Below are 24,629 nucleotides of genomic sequence, written 5' to 3' on the forward strand. Positions count from 1 at the left end.
TACTTTACTACATTTCTCTTTTGCTATATCCTTATGTACTGGTTTAACCCTCAACTGTTTCCTTATACCTCACCACTGCACCCTTTGGGCGCTCTGCCTCACATCTGCTCCGTTTTTTGGGACTTGCCCCCCACCCCTCCCGCTCCCCCTTCGTTACCGTCACCCCACCTCCAATTTATGGAAGTGGGATCATGACCACGCATCCATCCGTTAAATAATTACATTCTGGGTGCTCCCTACCCGACCTCAATTTCCCCGCCATTCCGCCTCATCCGCTACAAGTTCGGCGTGATTTTGTCAAGTTTCCACTCGGTTCTCGACGCCCCCAGATTGGAGGAATGAACCTTGGCAACGCGATGCTATCGTCGTCGCGTTGCCAGGGAACATTCCTCGAATCCTCCTCTTGCCCTTAAGGCAGCTTTACACGCACCATGGCACCATGGCAACCAATAAGTAAATAACCTCCGGTGATCGCGCTCGAGCGCATTACGATCACCGGAGGAAGACAGTTAATGAGCTGGACAGTTTTTTCTTTCTTGCCTTTTGCTTAAAACAAGTTTTAAGGGGAGAGGAGAAATATTTTAACTTCTCTAATTCGATTTGTAACGATAACCCCCCCCCCAATCCAAAAAAAATAATAATAATAATACAAAATACAATTATTTATTAACCCTCATTATTATATTATATTTAAAAAAAAAAAGAGGAGGGAGAGAAATCTTATATTTAAATATATAATTAATACAAAAAAGAATACTCTACTCACCTTTTCGCCCCTACTCTCACCTATCAGGTCTGATTTCGACTCAGACGAAGCAGAGGCTAGCGCACCTACCCCCAATTTAAACAATGAGGCCTTTAAAGACATCATTCACGAGGAAATGAGATCCTGTATGTTGGAGACCTTGTCTAAAGTAATTACATCTAAAAGATCCTTCCTATCTGATGAGGATATCAACTCCCTAGACCAACATACTCTCCCTAACAAAGATCTCACTCACACAAGGGGAAAAAGAGCCAAAAAATGTAAAAACATAGAATTTTTCCCGAAGAGCACTGGAGGTCCTAGTACCTCTACTTTTACGGGAGGTCATCACACCTCCTTTTCCCTGGGTGTCCCTAGCGGCACAACATATAAAGGTGTCCCCAGCGGCACAATACATAAAGGTGTCCTCAGCGGCACAAAAAATCAAGGTGTCCCCTGCGGCACAAAATATCCAAGTGCTCAAAACGATAACCTCGTTAATAATGATGATGATCTCTGTTTTGATGATGCCTCTGATTCACACGACGAATATGTCCTAGACCTAGACCAAGACGATCTTGAGTTCAACTCTCTAGATGATGACCTCACTCACTCCTCTAAAGATACCATCTTAGACCCCCTAGGTCAAGAGATGTTCTCTCCTCTTAACATTAAACATCCCAGGAGCTCAGAATGGATTCCCCACGATCACGTGAGCAAATTCATAAACAAATGGCTAAGAAACCCCCTTGACAGGGATGCTCGGAACCTACTAAGAGCCGAATGTTCTCGACCCTCCATTGGAGATAAAGCTTGCCAGACCCCAAATCTTGACCCAGAACTCATCAAGTACCTCTTCAAACTCGGAAGAGACAGGGTATGGAGAAAGGGTATGGAGAGATCCCTAAAAGGCTCCCAAGATAGGGTCCTTGACATCCTGGGCCCACTTGCAAGAATCATCGATATCACGGAAGAAAGCCACATTAATGGCACTCCCCTTAACACAGAACTCATTAGAGGTCTTAGTCAGAGAGCCCTCGTTCTGTTAGGCAACGCTAATGCCAGCCTAAATTCCGAGAGGAGAAGAGTAATCCTCACCAAAATTAGCCCAAAGCTCAGCGACCTAGCAGACAAAGAACCCTCCATCAACCCTAAAGGCTTGCTCTTCGGCGAAGACCTGATTAAGACTCTGGGAAAATATGTCTCTACCTTCACAGCACTAGATAAAGCCCACCAAAACATGAAGAGAGTTTTTAACTCAAATAACCTTTTTGGCAGGGCCGGTAGACGGAGCCAGTCTTCCGGCCGATTCAACAGAAGGCCCTATCCTAGAGGAAGAGGATATGGTGGAAGGGGATTCCCTCCCTCAAACACTCCCCAATTCTTTCCGCAAAGAGGAAGAGGATTTAGCTCCAGAAACTCCAGATCCCGCGGAGCAGCTATCGACAACAACACCCAAAGTGAGTACAATCCCTTCCTCCCCTCCTCACCCCCTACCCCCAAAGTAGATGGGAGACTCAAACTCTTTTTCAACAACTGGAAATTAATAACCCAAGATCCATGGGTTTTAAATACCGTGAGGGGATTCATGATAGACTTTACCCAAACTCCTTACCAATCTTCTTTCCCAAAAGAAATGTCTCTTACGCTAGATCAGGAGAAGATTATAGAGGAGGAGATCTCCTCCATGCTTCAGATGGGCGCAATAGTAGAAGTTTCCCTAGAGATGCTAAAATTTATAAGCACCCTATTCCTTGTCAAAAAGAAAGACAAAGGATGGAGACCCGTCATAAGAACCTCAACAAATTCCTTGTTTACAGACATTTCAAAATGGAAGGAATTCACCTCCTGAGGGACCTATTTATAGAGGAAGACTGGCTTGTAAAACTAGACCTAAAGGACGCCTACTTTACTATTCCCATGGCCAAAGTTCACCAACCCTTCCTTCAATTCCTATGGAAAAACCACATTTTCCAATTCAAAGCACTTCCCTTCGGTCTCTCTTCAGCCCCCTGGTGTTTCACCAAGGTAATGAGATCAATCGCTTCGTCCTTAAGAGAAAAAGGTATCCGCATGATAGTTTACCTAGACGATATTCTCATCCTCTCTCAGGACCACTGTCAAATCCTTCAAGACCTGAAGACTGTGATGGACCTTTTAGAAAACCTGGGGTTTATCATAAACAGAGAAAAGTCAATCCTTTCACCTTCCAAAAATTTAGAATTCCTTGGTTTTTCCGTAGATACCACAAAATGTCTATTACTCCCTCCTCCAAAGAAAATATCAAAAATAAAGAAAGAAATAAGACAGATCTTGAAACTTCAAAAATTTCCCCTAAGGGAACTAGCCAGATTACTAGGTCTCCTTTCCTCTTCGATACAAGCCATCTTTCCAGGCCCCCTAAATTATCGTGCACTTCAGAGAGTGAAAGCAAGAGCCCTTCAATCGGGCCTCTGGTACGGAGACCATATCTCACTAGACCAAGAAGCCAAGGTAGAATTGATCTGGTGGTTAGACAACCTAGAAGCATGGAATGGGAAAGCAATTTTTGGTTCAACTCCAGAATTCGTTTTAGAATCAGATGCCAGCCTTCATGGCTGGGGAGCCTGCTTCCAAGGCCAGAACACTGGTGGAATTTGGTCTCTAGAAGAATCCTCACATCATATAAATTTCCTGGAATTGACAGCAGGTCTCTACGCCTTGATGAGTTTCAAACAATTCATTCAGGGCAGGCCCATCATCCTAAAAATGGACAATATCTCCGCCGTCGCCTACATAAATTGGCTAGGTGGGACCAAATCTGCCGACCTCTCCAATCTTGCCAAGAAACTTTGGATGTTTTGCGTGGAACACAAAATCTCTCTAAGAGCCGAATATCTCCCAGGCAAATCCAATGTATCCGCAGACTGGAACTCAAGATTCCTCCTAGACTTCAGCGACTGGAAACTCAATGTTTCCGTCTTCAATTCCCTCAACAACTTCTGGGGTCCTCTGGAATTAGATCTCTTTGCCAGCAGACTAACCTTCCAAATCGAGAATTATTACAGTTGGATGCCAGACCCGGGTGCTCTGGCAGTGAATGCCTTCCTACAACCTTGGCAAGGCAGAAACAGTTACGCCTTTCCCCCCTTTTCCATGATTCAAAGAGTCCTTCAGAAAGTCAGACTCCATCGATGCTCGATCGTGTTAATCCCTCCCTTTTGGCCCTCTCAAGCCTTGTTCCCAACTGCCCTAGAGATGAGCTACGACCTCCCATTCCTAATTCCCTTCCTTGTGGACCTTCTTACAGACATAGACGGTCATCTTCACCCCATGGTTCAATCAGGGAAACTGAACCTTCTTGCCTGGAGAGTGTCAGGAGATCCAATGACCTCTCAGGTCTTTCGTCAACAGCTTCAATTCTCCTCGGCGAATCTTGGGCCCCCGGCACACACTACCGATACAACAACATTTGGAAATCTTGGGTTCGTTGGTGCTTGGAAAGGAATCTGGATTCCGTTCAAGCACCTATCGTTGACATAATCAATTTTCTGGTGGAACAATTCGAAAGAGGCCTTAGTTATAGATCTATCAATTGTTATAGATCTGCCATCTGCGCTGGTCATTCCCTCGTCAACGGTAAGACAATTGGTAAAAACGCAATTATCTGCAGAGTTCTTAAAAGCATCAGACTCAGAAGACCTCCTAGACCCAGATATCAATCCCTCTGGGATGTGAATTTAATCCTTGACCTTTTTTCGAACTGGCCTATTAATACGCTCCTAAACAATAAAAAGCTCTCCATTAAACTCGCTAACTTACTTTGCCTAATTTCCTGTCGTAGAGTCTCCGATGTCAAAGCTCTTGAAATATCTAATAGATCTTATAACATGTTTGGAGTAAACTTTGATCTCTTCAAAAGAACCAAGACCATGTCCAATTCAATCTTTTATCCTCGTTTTGATACCTACCCTAAACTCTGTGTGGTTGACTGTATGAAAGAATACGATTCTAGAATGAATTCTCTTCGTCCTCCTACTGCGACGCAGTTACTCATCTCCTTTGTTAAACCCCACAAACCTGTCTCTTTCAGTTCTATCTCTAGATGGGTTAGAATTGTGATGAACCTAGCAGGTATCGATCTTAATATCTTCAAACCACACTCTATCAGAGGTGCTATGGCCAGTAAGTCTTTCTGGTCCGGCGGTAAGTTGGACGATATCCTCAAGGCTGCTGATTGGTCTAATGCTCGAACTTTTGCTCATCATTATTGCAAACCTATTCCGCATGTGTCAGACGTAGTATTACAAAGCTACCAACAAGCATAATGGTAGCCTCTGGTCTTGTAATGAAATTGCGATTCTCCTATTAACATGACCAGAGAATCTGGATTTCATTAAAGACACGGAGGCTAACATTATCCCTCCCTCCTCTTTCCCACTAGAGGTTTTTATGCTTCTATAGAAATGTATCTAATGTTTATTATTCAAATTCTATAGAAATGTATCTAATGTTTATTATTCAAATTTTAAGGACATTGTTGACTTGACATCTATTTCATGCTATTAAATACATTGCTGGTTTGACATCAGTCGTTTGCTCTTGTTATACTTGTACTAATCTCTTTGATTGCTCTTACCCTAGTCCTTAATTTTATCAATTTTTACTCACACGACTCTCTCTTTTGCAGATGTTCTCTAACGACTTTTGGACTCGAGCTTTTTTCCTTCTTCATCCTCGGTATCCTGCCTTCGATGATGTTCTACGTTTTATCAAGATGTTACTTCATCCCTTCATTCCTTAAAGTTCAAAGGATTTTAACGTACTTATCCTGTTTTTTCGCGATTTAAAAGAGGCTGAATGTTGTGGGCTCATGCCTTTTATTATTGTTAACGTTCTATTTGGAACACTTTCTTTGTGATGTACGCGGCTGCTTGGTGACGCAATAAAAGTGATAAGCATAATGTTAGCCTCCGTGTCTTTAATGAAATCCAGATTTTCTGGTCATGTTAATAGGAGAATCGCAATTTCATGACTAATCTTGTTATTTATCTATTAATAAGTTTTATAACTATTTAACAATGTGTTTTTTCCTTTTCTAACTCTTTTAATCATGCCTTTAGGTGCTGTTACTTTGCTGGTCTTTATTGCTGTATTACTTTGTTCATAGAGTGCAATGTTTTCCCCGCCATTCCGCCTCATTTGTTTTCATCAGTACGTGAATAGTAAAACATAATTTCATGACTAATCTTGTTATTTATCTATTAATACGTTTTATAACTATTTAACAATGTGTTTTTCGTTTTCTAACTCTTTTAATCATGCCTTTAGGTGCTGTTACTTTGCTGGTCTTTATTGCTGTATTACTTTGTTCATAGAGTGCAATGTGCACATTCAGGTTTTTGTCTCTGAATCGGTAAATGTGTCTTGTAAAGTGTTTTTGAAATATTTGTGCTCTCAAAGTCCATGGATTCAACACACAAAAAAAGTGAAGCTCAGAATCAATGTCCCCTCAAAATTAAATGAGGTGCCAAGGAACAAGCAAGTAGGTCACTTTATTTGGAGATATTTGTTTTTTAAATGTATGTGGCTGCAAAGTGTAATTACTCCGCAGATTATTTTTTGAGGATGTGGACTTGAGAAACTTGAGATGGAACCCATAGTCCATGGCCATGACAATTGGACTGACGAATATGTTACTTTCAAGATGGCACTCATAATGTGCAATCTTGACAACTAGACCACAGACTCTGTACTACCAAAATGGCACCCAAGTCTGCAAACTATCAAACTTGTATACTGGAACACAGTGAGGTGCTTTGAATCCAACTTTTATACCTATTCTCCAGACAGGGGATATAGATCGAGTGTCTAAGGTGTCAGAACTGGTTTGGGTTAGTTCTCTTTCAAATGTAATTCTATGGCTGCCTTTCAGACACAGTCTTTGTGCAAGTAGGGGACTCTCACAGAATGTAGCAATGATGCTGGCTCGTAGCAGATGTATCCAAAACAAGGCCACAATGAAGTGTGACATCTCTGTATCTGATTGCCATGTCATCAACCTTCCAGAAGCGGTAGTCAGTGACAGACAAACTTCCATACTTTGAACAAAAGACTCCAGTTTAACCTATGAACTCGACCATCTATCAAATGGCTCCACTTTTGCATCTGAGTATCAACCCTTTAGTCACAGGAATGCAGTCAATATACTTCCCCTGTCTGGAGAAGCTATATTTATCCTCTATTATGTGCACTGCTAAATCAGAGGACATTCAAAATGGATCCAACAGACCACAGTACTCAAGACTCTTACCACACACGGTCCTACCACCACCCACAGGCTACACATTTACTGCAAAAACAAGAACTTGACACATACACAGAATGTCAGCTCAAGGTCTGTAGTTCACATTAAAAGAGAACTTTACACAAGAAGGGTAAGTAGACCACATTAGTTGATGAAATAGAGAAAAAAGGTCTACACATTCACATACAACTTTGGTACAATGCCACTATTGCCTTATGTGATTTACCCTGGGTGTTAATAGTAGCCCTATCCATGTTATGAGGATGCACTTGGTGTGACACTTGAGGTGACTGAAGATGTTTTGGTTCTTCAGGTTACCATGGATAGGCGTGGGCCTCTCTCTGCACAAGCATTAGTATAGTGTGACTGCAGAGCCAAACAAAATGTCAGGATACCAGTTTCCCATGCATTCAAGGAAATGTCAAAACAAGCATAAACTATTCATCAATCAATCATTTAAACAACAAATATTGAACACCTGGCAATAAAACACTGATCACATCAGACTCCGAGACATACAAACAGTGAAAACTAGATATAAAGTAATAATAAATAATGCAGAAAACAACACTTTGTTATCCAGTTTAGACTACAATAGTGCTTGAGGCTCAAGAATATAAGAGGTAAATAACAGGGTGCATCATGGACACTGCCCAGTAACCTATTAATGCCCTTAGACCCGGGAAAAGGCATTTACATCATCGGAGATGACAATTGCTGTGACATTGACTACAAATCACAGCATCTATATATATAGTATTGTACTGTTATCTCAGTCCCAAGCTGCGGCATTTCAAATTTTGATCTCAAGTTGGGCTCATGAAGTCTAATACGAAAACATTAATTTGCATGTATAAAGTTTCCATCAGAAAAGTACACTGAGCAGCAACTGTTTAATTTCCCCTCTATGTTGCTGATTATTCCATTGGTATTTTAAGCATGTCATTGACGTGAAGAATAAGCCCTCTCATTTGAGTGATATATGTCACTGACAGTAAATAGGTATGCAAACTAAAGATGCATTTATAAGTTTCTTAGAACACAACTGTCCTTAATGGCGCCTGTTCTTGGTTCAGGAACAGCGTGCTAACCCCACAGCAGGCTGAATGAAACCCAAGCTTCCAGAAGAGACTGATCTTCGTGTTGAGGAGAACCGCAAGATCAAACCTCTAAGGAGCCACATTACGCAAGAGGTGTCAACATTAGACCCAACCCTCAAGGAGGTCCTGCACTTCAAACATCACTTGAATCAAGAGCCAGCACCGACTGGCCTAAGCACAGCTGAGACCTCTATCAACAGCATATGGCAGCTGGGCTTTTATGCTGCTAACCTGTGCAATGGAGTAATCGGAGGAGTTGGTTGCCTGCATGCCCTCGTTCCCACTGATCCCAACTCCAACGTGTGCGGTCTGGATCATTCCCACATCGTTGGCACCATCTCCGATCGCGAGTGTGATGGCGTTCACATGCTTCTTTACCATGTCTACTATTTCAGACTTCTGCAGGGGGGACACTCTGCAAAGTAGAAGAGAGACGTCAATCAGTTTTGGTTATGTGCAGATATACAAGTCTTTCCAAAGAGGCAGCTGGAGGCTAGATTTAGATACCCCCAGGGGCGCTGCTTGGAAGTGCCCCACGTTCAATACATACGCTTTAAAGCAGCTGACACATTACATTTTTATAAAAAACACATTGTTGAATTACGTTTCCTCTCTGATCATCATGCCAACACTGATGCAAAGATGTATAAACAGCACATCCTTTAAAACGCTTTCTACAATAAGCGCTTTCTTCTCTGGCGCATACAACACCGTACATGGCCAAAACCAAAGAAACCCTCAGAATTTTCCAGACTGACGATGAAGCTAAAAGCATGTTTGTTTATTTAAATGAAGAACTGTTTAAGGAGGGCAGATCAAAAAGTCTGTGTGTGGGCAATAAACAAAATAAATTCAGCAACATAATGCAATTATGGCAATAAGGTCTGAGTGAATATCAACTATCATATCTAAATTTAATCCATTATTGAATGTACCCAGCTGTTCCTGTTATGTGTTAATCGAAATGAGCGCAGATTTTATTGCAATGTATTTACATATTGCTAAAACGTACTTCCCCCAAAAATCTTGATTCTGCCAATGCCCATGGCAAAACGCATTGCTGAGATGTATGACTATCTAAATACTTGACTGGCAATCCACAAGGATTATGTGCGCGTTCTTTGAAATGTGGGAATTTCCGCATGGTAAGGTGCGTAAATCGCATATATCCATAACGTATCTTTAGTTTCCCTAACCCTATGAGTGTGTTGTGTCTATATTGCAGACATTTCACATGCTTATTGTCAGGAAATATATCATTCACGAAAAATGTTTCTTCTTTCCCCCATGCCCTACATAGAAAATACTTCACAGGAAAAGCCTTTTATTTCGTATAACTGGGAAAATTTGAAATATTCTGTGCAGTTTCTCACTTTCTGCAGCACTTAAACCCGTTTCACAAGAAAAATTAAATTAAAGCAACAAATATAAGTGAGAAATACAGTGCAAATGTGCTTGAAAACCTATAAAGTTACAACTGTGTGTTTTTTCACATCATTGCGAGTTTCTTCACCTGGAAGTTTATTCACATCATTGTATGGTACTTACCTGACATGGGCAGTACCAGTATTATCGATCAAAGTAATTTTAATGGTGATTATAAGGACACTGAAAATATCAATGATGATAATAATAGCAATTGAGCATTATAGCCCCGTGTTATGGCAGATGTTTAATGCCCTGAACCCGACTTGCGGGCCTGAGCCGCGGGCAACATTTTATAAGGAGATAGAGCGGCTTTAACATAAGGTTGAGCCAGAAGCAGTAGTTCGATAACACTATTAAAACAATCCACCCACTGTGTGAATGTTCTAAAATTAAAAGGGGCAAACAGAAGGACAAGCATTGGAATAGAAGATCTATACCAGCCACTGCTGTCCCTGAGCCACTTCATTGTCTTCAATACATCACTCAATATTCCAAAGTAGTAGTAATATTAATATTAATAATAGTTATTATTATACTATCAGTGCAGGTATACGCAATGCAATGAGGTGAACAAACAATTAAATCATGTAAATAAACATCAAAATGAGGCGAATGAACATGCAAATGGAGTGAATAAAGATGCTCAGAGTTGAAAGTTTTCCACATATTTTCCAAAGCATTTCACACACTTATCTGTGCCTTGTAATGTACCTGTAAGTAAAAATTATTTAAAATAATATTATTCATTTTAAGTTATTTATCAAAAGCACTTAAAGAAAATTGTACATGCACAATTAATATTACCCAATTGAAATTGTTACCTAAGTTACTGATGATCCTAGGAGTATGTAAGCAGTGCTTAATTTGTACATTATTAAGTGCCAAGCCCCAAGGATTTGCGGCTGGCTTCATAGAAGGTCAAGGTGCTCAATACCAAGGCTGCATAATCTTGATTCCACCTCATGCCTCTTTAATCCACCCTCAGAAGCTCTCTTCCTCTATCTAATTCTTGCAGGCTCTTTTTCTTCCCCGATTTCTCCCTTTGTCACTGTTGTTCTTTCTCTTCATCCTTCTTTCCCAATTTTTTTGGTTTTATTTTTGCTGCTCTGGACAAAGACTGTTGAGAAAGAAATAAGTGGTGGAAGGCCCTATCTACAGCCACTGCCTCAAATTAAGCACTGGGACCATTCACAGATCTCTGCAGCGACCTGCCTTATCTTAGAGGCTCGGTGATTTCCCTGAAAATTTTTGCAACTGGGGCAGATGTGCTGAAAAGTCTTCAAGAATAGAGGACCTGGTGCATGTGGGTGCAGAGCTTTTTTGAATGCATAAATCACCCCACAGGAACCCTGAACTGCTAGGCTCTTACCCCCATTAGCACTTTTAAACACTGATTACAAGATCCTGGCCAAAATGTTAGCAGATCAACTGGCTCCACTGGTGTTGGTGCACGCCAATCAAAACGCCTTTGTGCCAGCTCATAGCACATCCCTGAACCTTCAGCGCTTCTTTCAAGTAGCTAAATATTCAGTAGACCGCTGGTCGCCTTCAGGTTGTTTGGTGCTTGACCTAGAGAAAGCATTTGACATGCTGGAGTGGGAGTTCCTGTTCGCCGTCCTATCCAGGTATGGACTAGGCACCCACTTCCTGCATCTTATCAAACTGTTATACATCCTTCCCACCGCCAGGATCAAGACAGGCCCTTATATGTCAGAGTCGATACCCATCGGGCGTGGCACCAGGCAAGGTTGTTGGCTGTCCCCACTGTTGTCCTCCATGGCCATAGAACCACTGGCTGAAACCTTTCATCAAGGTGGGGAAGAATGAGGAATCCCCCTGGGAGATGGCACACATGGGGTATCTCTATATGCCGATGATTTGTTGATATATCTCCGAGACATAAGGGAACTGTGCAATACCATAGGAAGAACACTATCTGACTTTGCATACCTTTCTGGCCTGTGAGTAAATTGGACAAAATCATGCCTACACCCATTTGCTGTGGCCAGCCCTGATCAAACAGTAGTGGCCAATGGGCACTGGAGTGCAATGGCAACCATCTGTTTTTTGCAACCTGGGCATCAGGACTTACCACAAACCAGAAGATTTACTAGAAGTTAACCTCATACGGAAGATTGCCTTCTGGCGCACTCTCCTCCTCACAGTCATGGGCCGTAGAGCGCTTCTCAAAATGGTGGTCCTCTCGCGACTATTATATTCCTTCACTAACCTGCCACTTTAAATGAGGCCCCTAATCTTTCACTCAATTGAACGTAATATGCGAAAATTCATATTGCATGGTTCGCGATGCTGGGTGGCATTAACTAAGCTATACTTGCCAGCAGACCAGGGAGGGCTTGCTGTACACAATATGGAACACTACTACCTGGCAGCTCAACTTCAGTAAATAGCCCGGTGGGTTAGTGGACACTACTTGGTGGACACTACCACACAACTGCCAGCAAGCACACACTCGACAATCATAAGATTCCTCCACCCCAGGAGGAAAGGGACAACACCGCCGCATCTGATGCTAGCAGTGGCCTACAGATGCTTTCACTGCAGCTTAAGCCTTACAAACAGCACAATCCCATACAAGCCTTCCCTACCTATACAGGGTACGCCAAGAGGGCTATGCACCATTACTGCAGGGAAACTCTTTGCCTGGGGAGAAACAGGGATACAGCCACTGGGAAAACTATATTGCGATGGGCACTTAGCACACTTTGACACCCATACCTGAGGAAGAGGACCTGACATGAGGCCAATCCCAACTACACACCTCGCTGACCTCGGCGCTACGAGCACTGTGGGAAGACTTAACACAAGAGCCCACGATACACCTCACCATCCAGTACATGCATGTGATGGGCACAGGGAGGCATCTCACAAAGTGGTTCGCTGATTCACTGAGATCACATTCAGCGCAGCCACTGACATCTCTCAGACAACACTGGGACACTGACCTCCGTCGGCCATGCACGGACTGAGAGTGGTTGGCCATACTAGAGGGGCCCAAGTGTATACCCAGAAATGCTAGATTCCATCTGATACACCACTTTACAATACATAGCGCATAACTGACACCAGCCAAAATAAACAAATACTTCAAAAGCACTGCCGCTCGTTATCCCAGGTGTAGGCGGGTGAACGAGGAGCTGTACTGCTCTCACCTCTTAATGTCACTCGCCAGTCGCAGTGTACTGGCCGCGTAGTAGAATGTACTCTTAATTACCAGGCGATGGAAGTGTCCAGTACCCCCACCCAAGACAGCTTGGTTTCAATCACTGGTGAACTGGGCCCAGAAGGAGAGCATCGCTCTGCACCATGAGGATACCCTAGGGCTGTGCAGGCTCTATATAGTGGTTGCATGGGACACAATCCTCCTGGATCTCCGCACCTCGTGGCAAGCAAATGAAGAATTCCAGGAGACTACCATGGGCACTGGCGAGGCGCAGGTACTGGTTTTAAATCTCTGGATTCATTTTTCAGGTTGTAGCCATTGGTCAAGTCTCTAACAGTGACTGTACCCAATTGATGAACCATTGAAAATGCTCCAGGAATGTCCAGGCATACAATGAAGACTGTCATAAAGCACCCTTATTAGAGAATAACAGACTGTGAAAACCCCATGATGTTCAGAGTGAAGACATCGTACAAAGTCCTTTTCTTAACATTAATTACCTGTATTAAACTCATTCTATTAAGAATAATAGTGCTATTCATTCACATGTTCATCAGAGCTTCTAGAGTACTCACATTACATGAGTCACAATTATTTGTAAAAGCTATGTTACGCTCTGATGTCAAAACTATCCTCGGCAGTCTTGTTTTCCCATATTGTGGTTTACAGAACTGAATTGCAGTTTTCACAGTTTCAGACCCACAGATGAAACTTCAAACTGGAAATGTGGGCTTGTGCAACAAAATTAGTTTTTTTTTATTGTGAAGGGTGAGGAGGATTGTTGGGAGGAGGTATATACAAAACGCACAGATCACATACAAAGTGAGGACTATGTGGCTGTTTACTAACATTTTCCATAACCACCGTCACCACAAAAACATGGATAAATCTAGTTCATACGTGACCGAAATTGTGATCTTCAGGAAGAGCACATCATTGCGGGGCACCGCCTGGTAGCCGACAGAGCTAGGATCCACACATCCACCCCCACAACCCACGCCAAGAACCTTGTGACCATCATCAACAGCAAACTAGGCCTGGGCGGTAAATTTCGTTCCGTTCGCGGAATTTGCGGAATTTGGGTAATTTCGCGTTCCGCGGAGAACGCGAAATTGCCCAAAAATCTGCGTTCCGCGACTTCGCGAAATTTTTTGCTTGTTCGCGTTCTCAATATGCGTGTTCGCGAGATATTTCACCCCGAGCACGCAAACAGCGATCGCGAACAGGCAAAAAGTATCGCGAACAAGCAATTCCGCGTGTTCGCGGAATTTCTGCGTGTTCGCGGAGATTTTTTACCGTTTCGCGGAGATTTGCGTAACGCGATTACGCAAATTCCGCCCACCCCTACAGCAAACTCGACATATTCACCAAAAGTCAACGTCGTCACTGCCTCATGCTTCCATACCATGAAGATGCAGAGGAAGATTTTCAAACGGCTCCTAGCACCCGGAAAACCATCATGAATGCCCTTGTCACAAGCAAGCTGGAAAACAGGAACACCTTCTATGCCGGGATCAACCAAAAATACACCATAAGGCTGCAGACCATTCAGAACTCAGTGGCCAGAATCACTCTTAATCACTAAAGATGTACTCTCATTACACCACATATGAACGAGCTCCCCATTCGCAAACAAACATAATTCAAACACCTCATCCACACTTTTAAAGTACTATATAACACTGGCCCAACGTACCTCAACAATAGTATCTGCTTTCACAAACCTTCCAGACACCTCCGCTCGTCCTGACCCCTACTTGCACAAATCCCACGCATATGTAAAACCAGTTTCGGTGGTCTAGCCTTCTCCTACATCGCTCCTAAAGTGTGGAATGACCTGCTGCTACTTATAAGAGCCTCTTCCTCACTTCTAAAATCCTTCAAGAACCAGAAGACCTCGCTTTTTGAGTAGACCCAGTAGACCCTAGGCGTGGCTAGACTCACGACTGCTTAGCTTATACCAAGGTGTGAAAATGAAGGGAATGCACATAAAACTAAAGAGGGTGAACTGTGCAAATCACATCAACTTGCACACTATTATTGGACGGCCACCATATGCAACAGATAGCAAGAATGGGGCGAGTGGAATGTTGACCAGCTCCAAAGATGCCCAGATGTTGAATATTTTTAATAAAGGGAGCTAACTTCTTATAATAAGGGAAAAGCTCCCATTCCTGGTTATGGTGCGCTACCTTTACATATTTACTTAAGGGCCCCTTCGACAAACTTAACACAGATAATTTGCTAACACTTTTTAAAGCTCATCACCTGAATCTGGAAAATGTGAATCCAGAAGCAATCGCTAGACTGGTTTTCATTGCCCCACTGCTGGAAGAAACCCAGGAGACTGTGGCTGCTGGGGCAACCCGGCAGAGGACAATCTCGTTTTCGTGTTATAAAGTGTCCTTCACAGCTAAATCCACATATTCTGTTTCCTAATAGCACAGATTCATCTGGCAATCATTTTCCAACACTGCTGATTTTGAAAAGCATGTAAGGGTGCAACAGGTGGCTCGGTTTCCCGTAGAGGCGTTATAAGTGTTAACTGTAGCATGAAAGGCCAACATCACTGGCACATAATAAAGAAAGAGGACGATATCCCAGGTGATAATTGGGGTTGGCTGGCACAATACTTAGGTGGAGCAGTTATTGCATGATCCCATACTGTACAAATCATTGCCATCACCACTACTGTTGACATTTGTATAAAACAAGAGACAATAGATTCATCAGAGCACATTCTTTTGGAGTTTGGAATGTGGGTAGACTATCGAAACCTATGAAGGCCCTCCAGGTGTTAGAATTTCTTTCGTCAGACCACATGCTGATCAATGTGAATTAATGGAAAATGAGAAACCACATTGAAGGAAATCAAATCATGGAAAATTAATTTTAAGTAAATACAATTTTAAGGTTATACAAATAAATCGAAAATTTAAGGAAACATTTTAAAGGAAAGATAAATTTAGGGAAACACCCAAAATCACATATCAGGATGACGATTAGGGGTTTAGGGGTAGAGAGGGTTTTCTTTTTAGGATTCAGGGATGGGTAGCGTGTGGGAGTTTTGAGTTTTTTTGGTTTTGGTGTAGTTCACGGCTGGGGAGTGTTTTTAAGGTTCACTAACAGGTAAAGCTTTGGGTGGTGAAGGGTTTTTAGGGTTCAGTAATGGGTGGAGTATAAGGTGGTAGGGTGTTTTAAGGGTTCAGGGATAGGTTGAGTATATTTGTAGAAAAGATATTTGTGGTTCTGATGGGTGGTTTAAGGGAGGTAAGGGCTTTTAGGGGTCATGAATGGGTGGTTTTCAGGGGTGATGAGTTTTTTTTTTTTTTAGGAATCAGGGCTCGGTGGAGTTTAGGGGTGGTGAGGGGTTTTAGGGGATTAGGGCTGGGTGGGGTTCAGGCCAGTGGTGGCTGCTTCAGAGCAGGGGTAGTACGGCAGGGGGAATAGATTTGCTTTTTTTAAACTTACCTTCTCCACCGCACGTCTCTCCTCCGTCCTCTTCAGCTCTACTGCAAGCACTGGAAGCACCCAGGCTTCCGGACTCTCCCACCCAATCACAACGCTGCATGAGTAGCATCATGATTGGTCTGAGCGGCCTATTTGGCTAATCAGGCAGTGCCTGTGAGGCTGGGCATGTTCTCTAAGGAGCTGTGCAACACAACCCCGTGAAGAACATGGTAAGTGTGCCTGGCGGTTTGGCCAGCCCAAAAGGGACGGTCAAACCATCATGCGCACTTAGAGGAGTGCAAACCACTCCTCACGCTGCTCTGGCATCACAGAGGCCAGCCCCGCACCGACTCGGAGTGCCACATTGAAAAATAAAATAAAATTACATTCTGTTATTATAATTTTCTTTTTCTTTCATGCACTAATAAAACAGCAGTGGGGCAAAGAAAGGGGTTTTTATGGCTCAGTTAGGGGGTTTAAGGATACTGAGGTGGTTTTAGGTTAAGAGATTGGTAGAGTTTATGTTTAGAAAGAACTTTAGGGTTTTGGGGATGGGTGGAGTTTAGGGGTCAAGAGATGTACGAACTTTAGGTATGGTGAGGGTTTTTTGAGTTCAGGGATGGGTGGAGTTTACATTTACAAAGGGCTTTTAGGGTTCAAGGATCGATGGAGTTTAGGGGTGAGGGATCGGTGGAGTTTATCCATGGGGTGGCATTGTTAGGGGGCAGAGATGGATAGGGTTTAGGGTTGGTGAGGGTTCAGCGAATTAAAAGCATCCAAGGTAATTGTTTGACCATGTAAAAGAAATAAATCTGAAATAATGTCCCCTGACTTAAAGGACTGAAATAAATAAACAAAAATGCTTCTGAAATTAAGACATGAAACCATTTAATTTACACCTTAAAATAAGTTTGCAGAGGACGATGTAAAAAAAGACACATTCTATGAATTGGTTTCTATGAAATGGTAACTACCAATCATTCAGAAAATGTCCGTTAAACTGTGGAGATTAAATGGTTTCTCAGTAATGGTACTCCTTTAAATAGTTTGTCAATGAAATCACATACAACCTCACATACTTTGCTTCCAATAAGTATAGTGTCAAGATACATTGACCATTATTGGGTTTATGCTATTTAATACTCTGGAGGGGAGGCCATCAAAGAGAGGCGGAGCCCTTGGTGAGCTAGCCAGGAACATATGCACTAATGTTGTTCTTACCAAGAAGAAAATCAAAACTGATTCATTATTTGTGCAGGCAATTTTGGTATGTCCTAAAGCGAGTTAAAAAACTATACTGCACGTGATATATGCTTACATTCATCTCATTCCTAAAGTAAAAGACTGCTAAAAAGTCTATAAAATGCAATGTGAGTAACTGACAGGATGACGCTGAGTAAATACCAAGAGGGGATTTCACTTTTTTAATAGTGGTTCATATGAAGATTGACTTGTAGAACAAGATTTAATCTGTGGTGTACCACAAGCAAACACACAGCAGTAGAGGATGGATAAAATAGCACATCAGTTTCTTCACATACAGCAAAGTGTTGGATTGTTGACTCTAAATGGCCGTTGTCAATCTGATGACTCCGCAAGATACACACATGTATCTAAATACAGAGCTGCAGATTTGAATGTTACACCAGTCTCCCAATCATAGTTGAAACATGCTGGGGCTTTTTAATTGCTGAGTGAGTAGGAATTAATTATTTCTGATAGCCACTGATCTAGGAGAGCACTTTTGGAAAGGTAATGCCAGAATATGAGTTGGATAACTTTTAATGACATCAGAGCTTGTGGGATTTAAAATGGAGTGCAGGGCTGTCTAGAAACGTGTTCCATTGCAAATTGTTGCCATGATTAAATCCCTACAACAAACCCTCAAAATGAATGTGCACTGTGGCCCATAGTCATTGTCCAAGATGAAACTGGAGTACGGGATATGATTAGCTCACCGTATAATTAATTTTAAGTAATCTTAAGGACCCCAAAAAACATCATATTTTAGAATGGCTCACCAACTGAAATTAAAGGCTGATTAAGTTGATGAACTTATTTTTATCATCCTTAGAAGAACGCACTAGGTGTACAAGCAGAACATCTTGCCTGTATAACAAACACAAAATGAAAATGAATGGAAAGCACTGTACTTTGTATGTAAACACAATGACATGAGGACGTTTTTGTCCCATATAGACTCACGTGACGTGAAGATATTTAAATAAGGTGGTAATAGTGTACCAGGAGAACTCTGGGAAAACGTGCTGATTAACTGTATTGGTCAGAGTATAAAGTAAATCCACCTGGATTCATTTAGGCTGAAAGCAAAAATCTCTAATTTTGTTTTTTGATTTCAGATTCCTAACATTGCCCTTCAACATGGCTTTAAATCAACCTGGGAAAATAGTAGGAAAAACTGATATGCATGTGGATCAAAACACTGGCATTGCTGTTAAGAAATGGTGCTCATTCCAAATGGTAGAAGATATTATAAGACATGCAAGTTCAAATAGGGGCCCCAGGACATGCCTGCTCTTTGTTTATATCCTAGTATGCCTTCTGGGCAACGCAGGTCCATCAACTGTATAATTTTTTCTATTTATCAGCCAAACTCCCTAGATCTTGGAAGGGTTTACTTTTTCCCTCTGCATTAAAGCGCTGGTGAATGATCCTTGTAATTACTGTATGAAAACACTTCTGGAAGTAGATGTTACATATTATTTTTGTTACTAAAGGATCTAACTGAGAGGACCAATGACAATTACCTTGTCTCTAGGTATCATTCAGGGTTAGAGGGAAAAGCAGCTCTGTAGATAATGGATTTTCTTTTTCGCTGTTTTCAAATTGACATGTTCATTCAGGTCTCCCTTAATTGTATGTCTGTTTTATCAATTTCATGAAGGCTTTCAATTGAATCAATATAGGGCAGACTTTGGCGTAAACTGAATATTGGGGAATTGATCCAATAGGACCTTTCAGGCATGTATAATGATACCCAGATAGAGGTGACACTAGGAGACAATGCATATCATTCTAGGAAAATATACACCAAAGGAGAATTGAAATGGGGGCATTCTCACACCCCTTCTATCCAATCTGAAGGTAGCTGACATTGGCAGTTCCCTGTTTAACGGATGGGCTTGCCTACCGAAATCAGGAGGCGTGAGAATCTCTATAGTCCAATACGCCGATGACACTGACACCCCTCAACAGAGGTAGTACAGGGCTCCAGCATACATTTAAGGCCCTTGAGAAATATTGCTGTGACAATCACCTTGCGATAAATACTTGTGTTTGTCAGGAAGATAATTCAGAAGGGAAAATCGTTCATGAATGGGGAAGAAATCATATAGGAATCATTGTTTAATACCTGGGGTGTGGTTTCAGTACAGAGCAAGTTGCCTATTACACCTAACTCCATTGAACCTTAAACAAATTTCGTGGTATTTGCTCTGATGCAACAAGCAAGAAAATAAACTGGGACCTCTGAAAAACCCTTCCTGGATGGTTTTGGAGCAAAATGTATGCCCTCCTTCATGTACGGATCCGGGATTTTTAATGCAAACGTAATCAAATGGCCAGATTTAAACCAAAGCAATCTGTTTTGAAAGTTGTTTAATTGCCCTCTCTTTTCCAACACACAGATTCAGATCAACCTAGAATCAAGCTAATGACACTGCACATATATTACGTTTTTGGTAAACTGTCATAATGATGATTGGAACAGTAAAAGTGACACTGTATTTAACGATACAAAATCTGAGGAACAAAATTAAGAACAGACATTAGACTGTTTTCTTAAGTGGGCTGGAATTATTTTAAATGCATGAAGCCTGGGAGAAATCGTGGTCCCGGTTCCAACTTAAAATTATTTTGAAAAAAATTATTTGTGCCAAAAATCTAACAAAACGAACTTAAAAGCCTGTTCAACACTAAGTTATGCTGGCTTAAACTTAAAGCCATATGATGTGGGTACTATACAATTATATTTGACTGAGGCTTTGCCATTACATTTCAAAAGATAGTATGCCAGACTTCAAATTGGTCTCTTTGGTATTGGCGAAATTCAACTACAATGGAAAAACAATTGTTTAACCATAGCATATTTTATGATGTTGCCCCAGCCTATTTGAGGAACGGGCCCCATTTTTAAAGCCATCATTAATTTCCTTGGAAATTAGAAAATACTTTGATGATGATGTTGACGCTCTTAGTTGCAGCTTAAACACAGCCGATATGCACCTCGCTAGGGGTCTGGCAAGATCCATGAAAGCAGGGCATGATAAGGGGCCCAGGGCGCAATGTACAAAAATAGGAATATACATTTCTGAATAGAGATTTATACCGAACCACTATTTGGAGATCGCTATTCCTTATGTATACAACTTTTTGTTTCATACTCACGATTCCTAGTGGGTCGCAAATCGACCTACCTCATGAATATTAATGAGATAGGTTGCAATTTGCAACCCATTAGGAATTGCAATTATCACAGGAATGGTGGACTGCTTAGGTCAGCAGACCACCATGTCTGTGATTGCCTTTGAATAAAGTTTTTTTAATGAAATGCGATCCGTTTCACTTAAAGGAAAACAGGATGCGTTTCAACAATCAAAAATGAAACATTTTGTTTTCATTTTTTATGAGCAGGCAGTGCTATGGACCACTGCCTTGTCCGATGGGGACCCCTTCCAATTTGTGAATGCATTACCACCATCTTTGAGTTGGTGGTAAAGAGTGAATGGTTTGCGACAGCATTTCGGTCACAAAACATTCGTACACACCAATGCGATTGGGTATTTGGAAGGGACGCCCAAAACATGCCCCTTCCAAATGCCAAATCGCTAAGCTCAAATTGCGATTCGGTAACAAGATACCAAATTGCAATTTCGGCTTTGTACATTCTAAAAAGCAGTGTTCTGATCACAAACATGATGATTCTTCGATTCAACCAGTTTCCGACCCAAAAAAATGCTTTGTACATAGGGCGTCTGCTGTAATAAAGAATGTAGAATGAACTGTTATTGTATGCATCTTATAATTATGATATTGGTATGCCTGACTAATACAGTTCTAGATTTTGTATCCTGGGTCGACATGCATTTTTTTTATAAGCGGAACGTGCACTTGCTAAGCACATTGGAGCCACACTTATCGAAAAAGCGTTTTGGTACATTTCAAAACCAAACTGCGATTTGGTAGCATAGTGCCGAATCGCAATTTTTGTTTGAAACCAAATACCAATTCGGTATTTAGAAGGGCCGGCCCTTCTAAATACCGAATCGGAATGGTATGTTTTAATGTTTTGGTTGCAAAACATTAATATTCTAAGAACTATTGAAGTTTAGTGGTAATGCATTTGCAAATGGTAAAGCGTCCCCTGGTTAACTCTTTCCATTTGTGAATGTAAAAAAAAGGTTATTTAGGAGAAGGCAGTGGTCCGAGGGACAGCTACGTCTTCTTAAACAAAAGACAAAAAAACGAAACTTTTCCTGGCACTGGCAAATAGCTCTGATGAAATGAAGAGAAAAACTGCAGGCCTAAATACCTCTTAGACAGGTGTCAAAAAGGAAGGTTTTCAGGCTGTGCCTAAAAGCAGATTCCAAGGGATTGCACCGCAGTCTAAGTGGCAAAGCATTCCAAAGTCTGGCAGTCAAGCACGTGAAGGATCTCCCACCTCTTCTACCTTTGTGTTTGTGAGGAATCTGGAGTAGTTTGCAATTATTGAATCTTGGGGATCTGGATTAAAAATTAGGGCTTGAATCTACTCCTCAGGTAAAGAGGACCTTTATGGTTGAGGGTGCTAAAGACCAAGGTTAAAATGGATCCTCTTGATGACAGGAGGCCAGTGCAGATGGCAAAGGTGGTAAGACACTGGTGAATGTGGTGAAAACGTCAGTATAAGGGGTGCAGCTGAGTTCTGGATTATTTGAAGCCGTTGTGTATGAGAGGATGGAAGACCCAGATATTAACTGTTAGCATAGTCCCGTGTGGATGTAACTAAAGCATGAACAATCGCTTTCCAAGAATCTTCTGGTATAAGGCAAAGCATCCTCCTAAGGAACATAAGGGAAGCAAAGCAGGATGCAGATATGAACATGATTTGGGGCTCAAAAGAGAGGTTAGAGTCGACTTTGACCCCCAGGTTCCTAGCCATCAGAGCAGGAGAGCAGAACCCAGCTCAGGTGGCCACCATAAGCTAGCCTCAGGAGGGGAACTGGTGCAAAAAAAGAGGATCTGTGTTTTTTTTCCAGAGTTCAGTTTGAGGCAACTTTCGTCCATCCATTACACCACTGCATTCAAACAGAGCTTGAAGGAGCTCAGGGTTACCGGCGAGTGTTCAAGGAAGGCCAGGCGGGGCTGCATAGGAGACCACCCACACTCCCCAGGTCTCAACACGTTTTGCCAGTGGCTCAAAATAGCCATTAAAAAGGATGAGGCTGAGCGCTGTACCCTGGGGGACACCACAATTCAGTGGCTTGGGTGAGGAGGTGAAAGGGGAGAGGAAGACTGCTGGATATCGATCTGTCAAGAATGATTTGAGCCAAAAGAGGGCCAGGTCTATGATACCAATTCTCTCATGTTTATCCAGTAGAATATCACGGGAAACAGTATCGAAGGCCGAGGACAACACCAGAAGCATGACAATCACACAAAAGTGCCCTGGTCAAGATTTTCTTTGGAAGACTCGGTACTGCAACCCGCACAGAAACCCGATTGGGAGTCGTGTAGAAGGAGGTACGCCTCTAGAAAGTGGGACAACTGCTTGTTGACCCTTTCCTTCAAAAGTTTGGCAACTGAGGGAGAAGAGAAATAGGTCTGAAGATACCCATTACTTTTGGGTTAGCAGAGGGAGCGGGTGTGCCAGTTTCCAACTTGCAGGAACCACTCTCAATTCAAGAGAATTATTCAGCAGCTTATTGAGGACAGGATTAACTACCTTAGTGGCAAGATTTAGAATAGCAGGGAGACCTGTTCTCAGAGTGAAACACGTTTTACATCTTGCGAACCCTGACTCGGAGTCTTCAAGGGAAATAGGATCAAACCTAGTAAGAAGAAGACCAGTCTACATAAGAACAAGGGCCGCAAGACCAGGAGGGGCAAGCACAGTAAACTTGCAGGTTTTCTATTTTCTTATAGAAAAAGTCAGACAGATCTTGACAAAGTTCTAATGAGGGCGAAAGAACATTTTCTTTAGCGGAAGGAGAGAGAACGCAATTAACAATTTTGAAAAGTTCACAAGGTTTATTAGCAGCCTCAGAAATGGAGAAAGCAATTAAAGATTTCTGTGCTTTCTGAGTGGAGGTGTGGTACCATTTCAGTGCAGCTAGGTAGATTGCTTTTGCCTCTTTACCATATGCTATCCTTCATCTCTGTTCAAGTCTTTTGCATTACGATTTTTCAGCCTTGAAAGCTTTTGAAAGCCATGGAGCGGAAGATTTTGATCAATTGGAAGTGTGTTTTTAAGGGGGCAATATTGTCCAAAGCAGAGATCAGCCATTTATTAAAGCTGGGGACATCAGATTCCAAAGTTCCACCGAGTTTACATGGGGTGGACTGAAATGACTTCAGAAGTTGACATACAGAGATGTTATTACAGGTTTGGATATTTCCTGACCGGCTCTTTCACCCGGCGCAAGGCAGGGGAGAGACCATTGAAATGGACCAGAAAATGATCAGACCACAAGAGCTTTAATGCCGGCTGAACCTGAACAGTGGAGGGGTTTGAGAAAATGAGATCAAGAGTATGACCTGCATTGTGACTCGGTTCCCGGGCCAGTCGTTCCAAGTTGAGCCTTCAAGTGAGGTCTTGAACTGCTGTGTGGATCTGTTATTATGGTCATCGAAGTGCAATTTGGTAGCTCCAAAAACCACAAAATTGGCATACAAAGGAGACAGTTGATCAAGTGCATCCAGTAAAAGTTGTAGAGAGTCAGCAGAAGCATTGAGGGGGTGATAGATGAATGATTGCCAACCCACCGCCGTGTTTCTGTAACTGATCAATGTGCTTGATTGAAAAGCAAGGAGGGATCACCAGGGGTATATCAGCGGCCGACCAATCCTTGAGCCAGGTTTCTCCTAGAAACATCAGGTCCCATTGGTTCTCATGGAGTAGGTTGAAAATATCTAAAGCATTTCTAGGCAACGAACAACAATTAATGAGATATGCAAAAGGAAATGGACCTGGGGTGAGGGAGGACGTAGCATTTGAGTCATTAGCTTTGATTAAGTAAGTCTCTCTCTCGAAGGCCAGACCGGTCATGGAATAATCATCAAGATGGAAACTGCAAACAGTGCAGAGATTCCTCCCTCCCTTAACGAGCAGTGCAGGATCAATAACATGCTTGGAGGACACCATGTTAACTTTCAGCAGCTGAGCTCTAGTATATGCTCTAAAACCAGGCTTACCTGCAGCACAGCTAGCGCCCGCCA

The 24,629-nt window shown here is 42.2% G+C and overlaps 1 protein-coding gene across 3 annotated transcripts in view; it reads right to left on the minus strand.

Moving 5' to 3' along the window:
• Window positions 1–24,629, minus strand: part of ATP8A2 (ATPase phospholipid transporting 8A2) — a 2,139,258-nt gene that overhangs the window by 814,946 nt on the left and 1,299,683 nt on the right. For all 3 annotated transcript variants that reach the window (XR_014967690.1, XM_085621612.1, XM_085621613.1), the window contains exon 26: window positions 8,363–8,546. Coding sequence is in view for 2 of the 3 variants with exons in the window: in XM_085621612.1 (XP_085477738.1) it covers window positions 8,363–8,546 (184 nt within the window). In the remaining variant the exon portion in view is untranslated. The remainder of the gene's footprint in view (window positions 1–8,362; window positions 8,547–24,629) is intronic.

The sequence above is a fragment of the Triturus cristatus genome, chromosome 8 (genome assembly GCF_964204655.1).
Source record: "Triturus cristatus chromosome 8, aTriCri1.1, whole genome shotgun sequence".
NCBI lineage: Eukaryota > Metazoa > Chordata > Amphibia > Caudata > Salamandridae > Triturus > Triturus cristatus.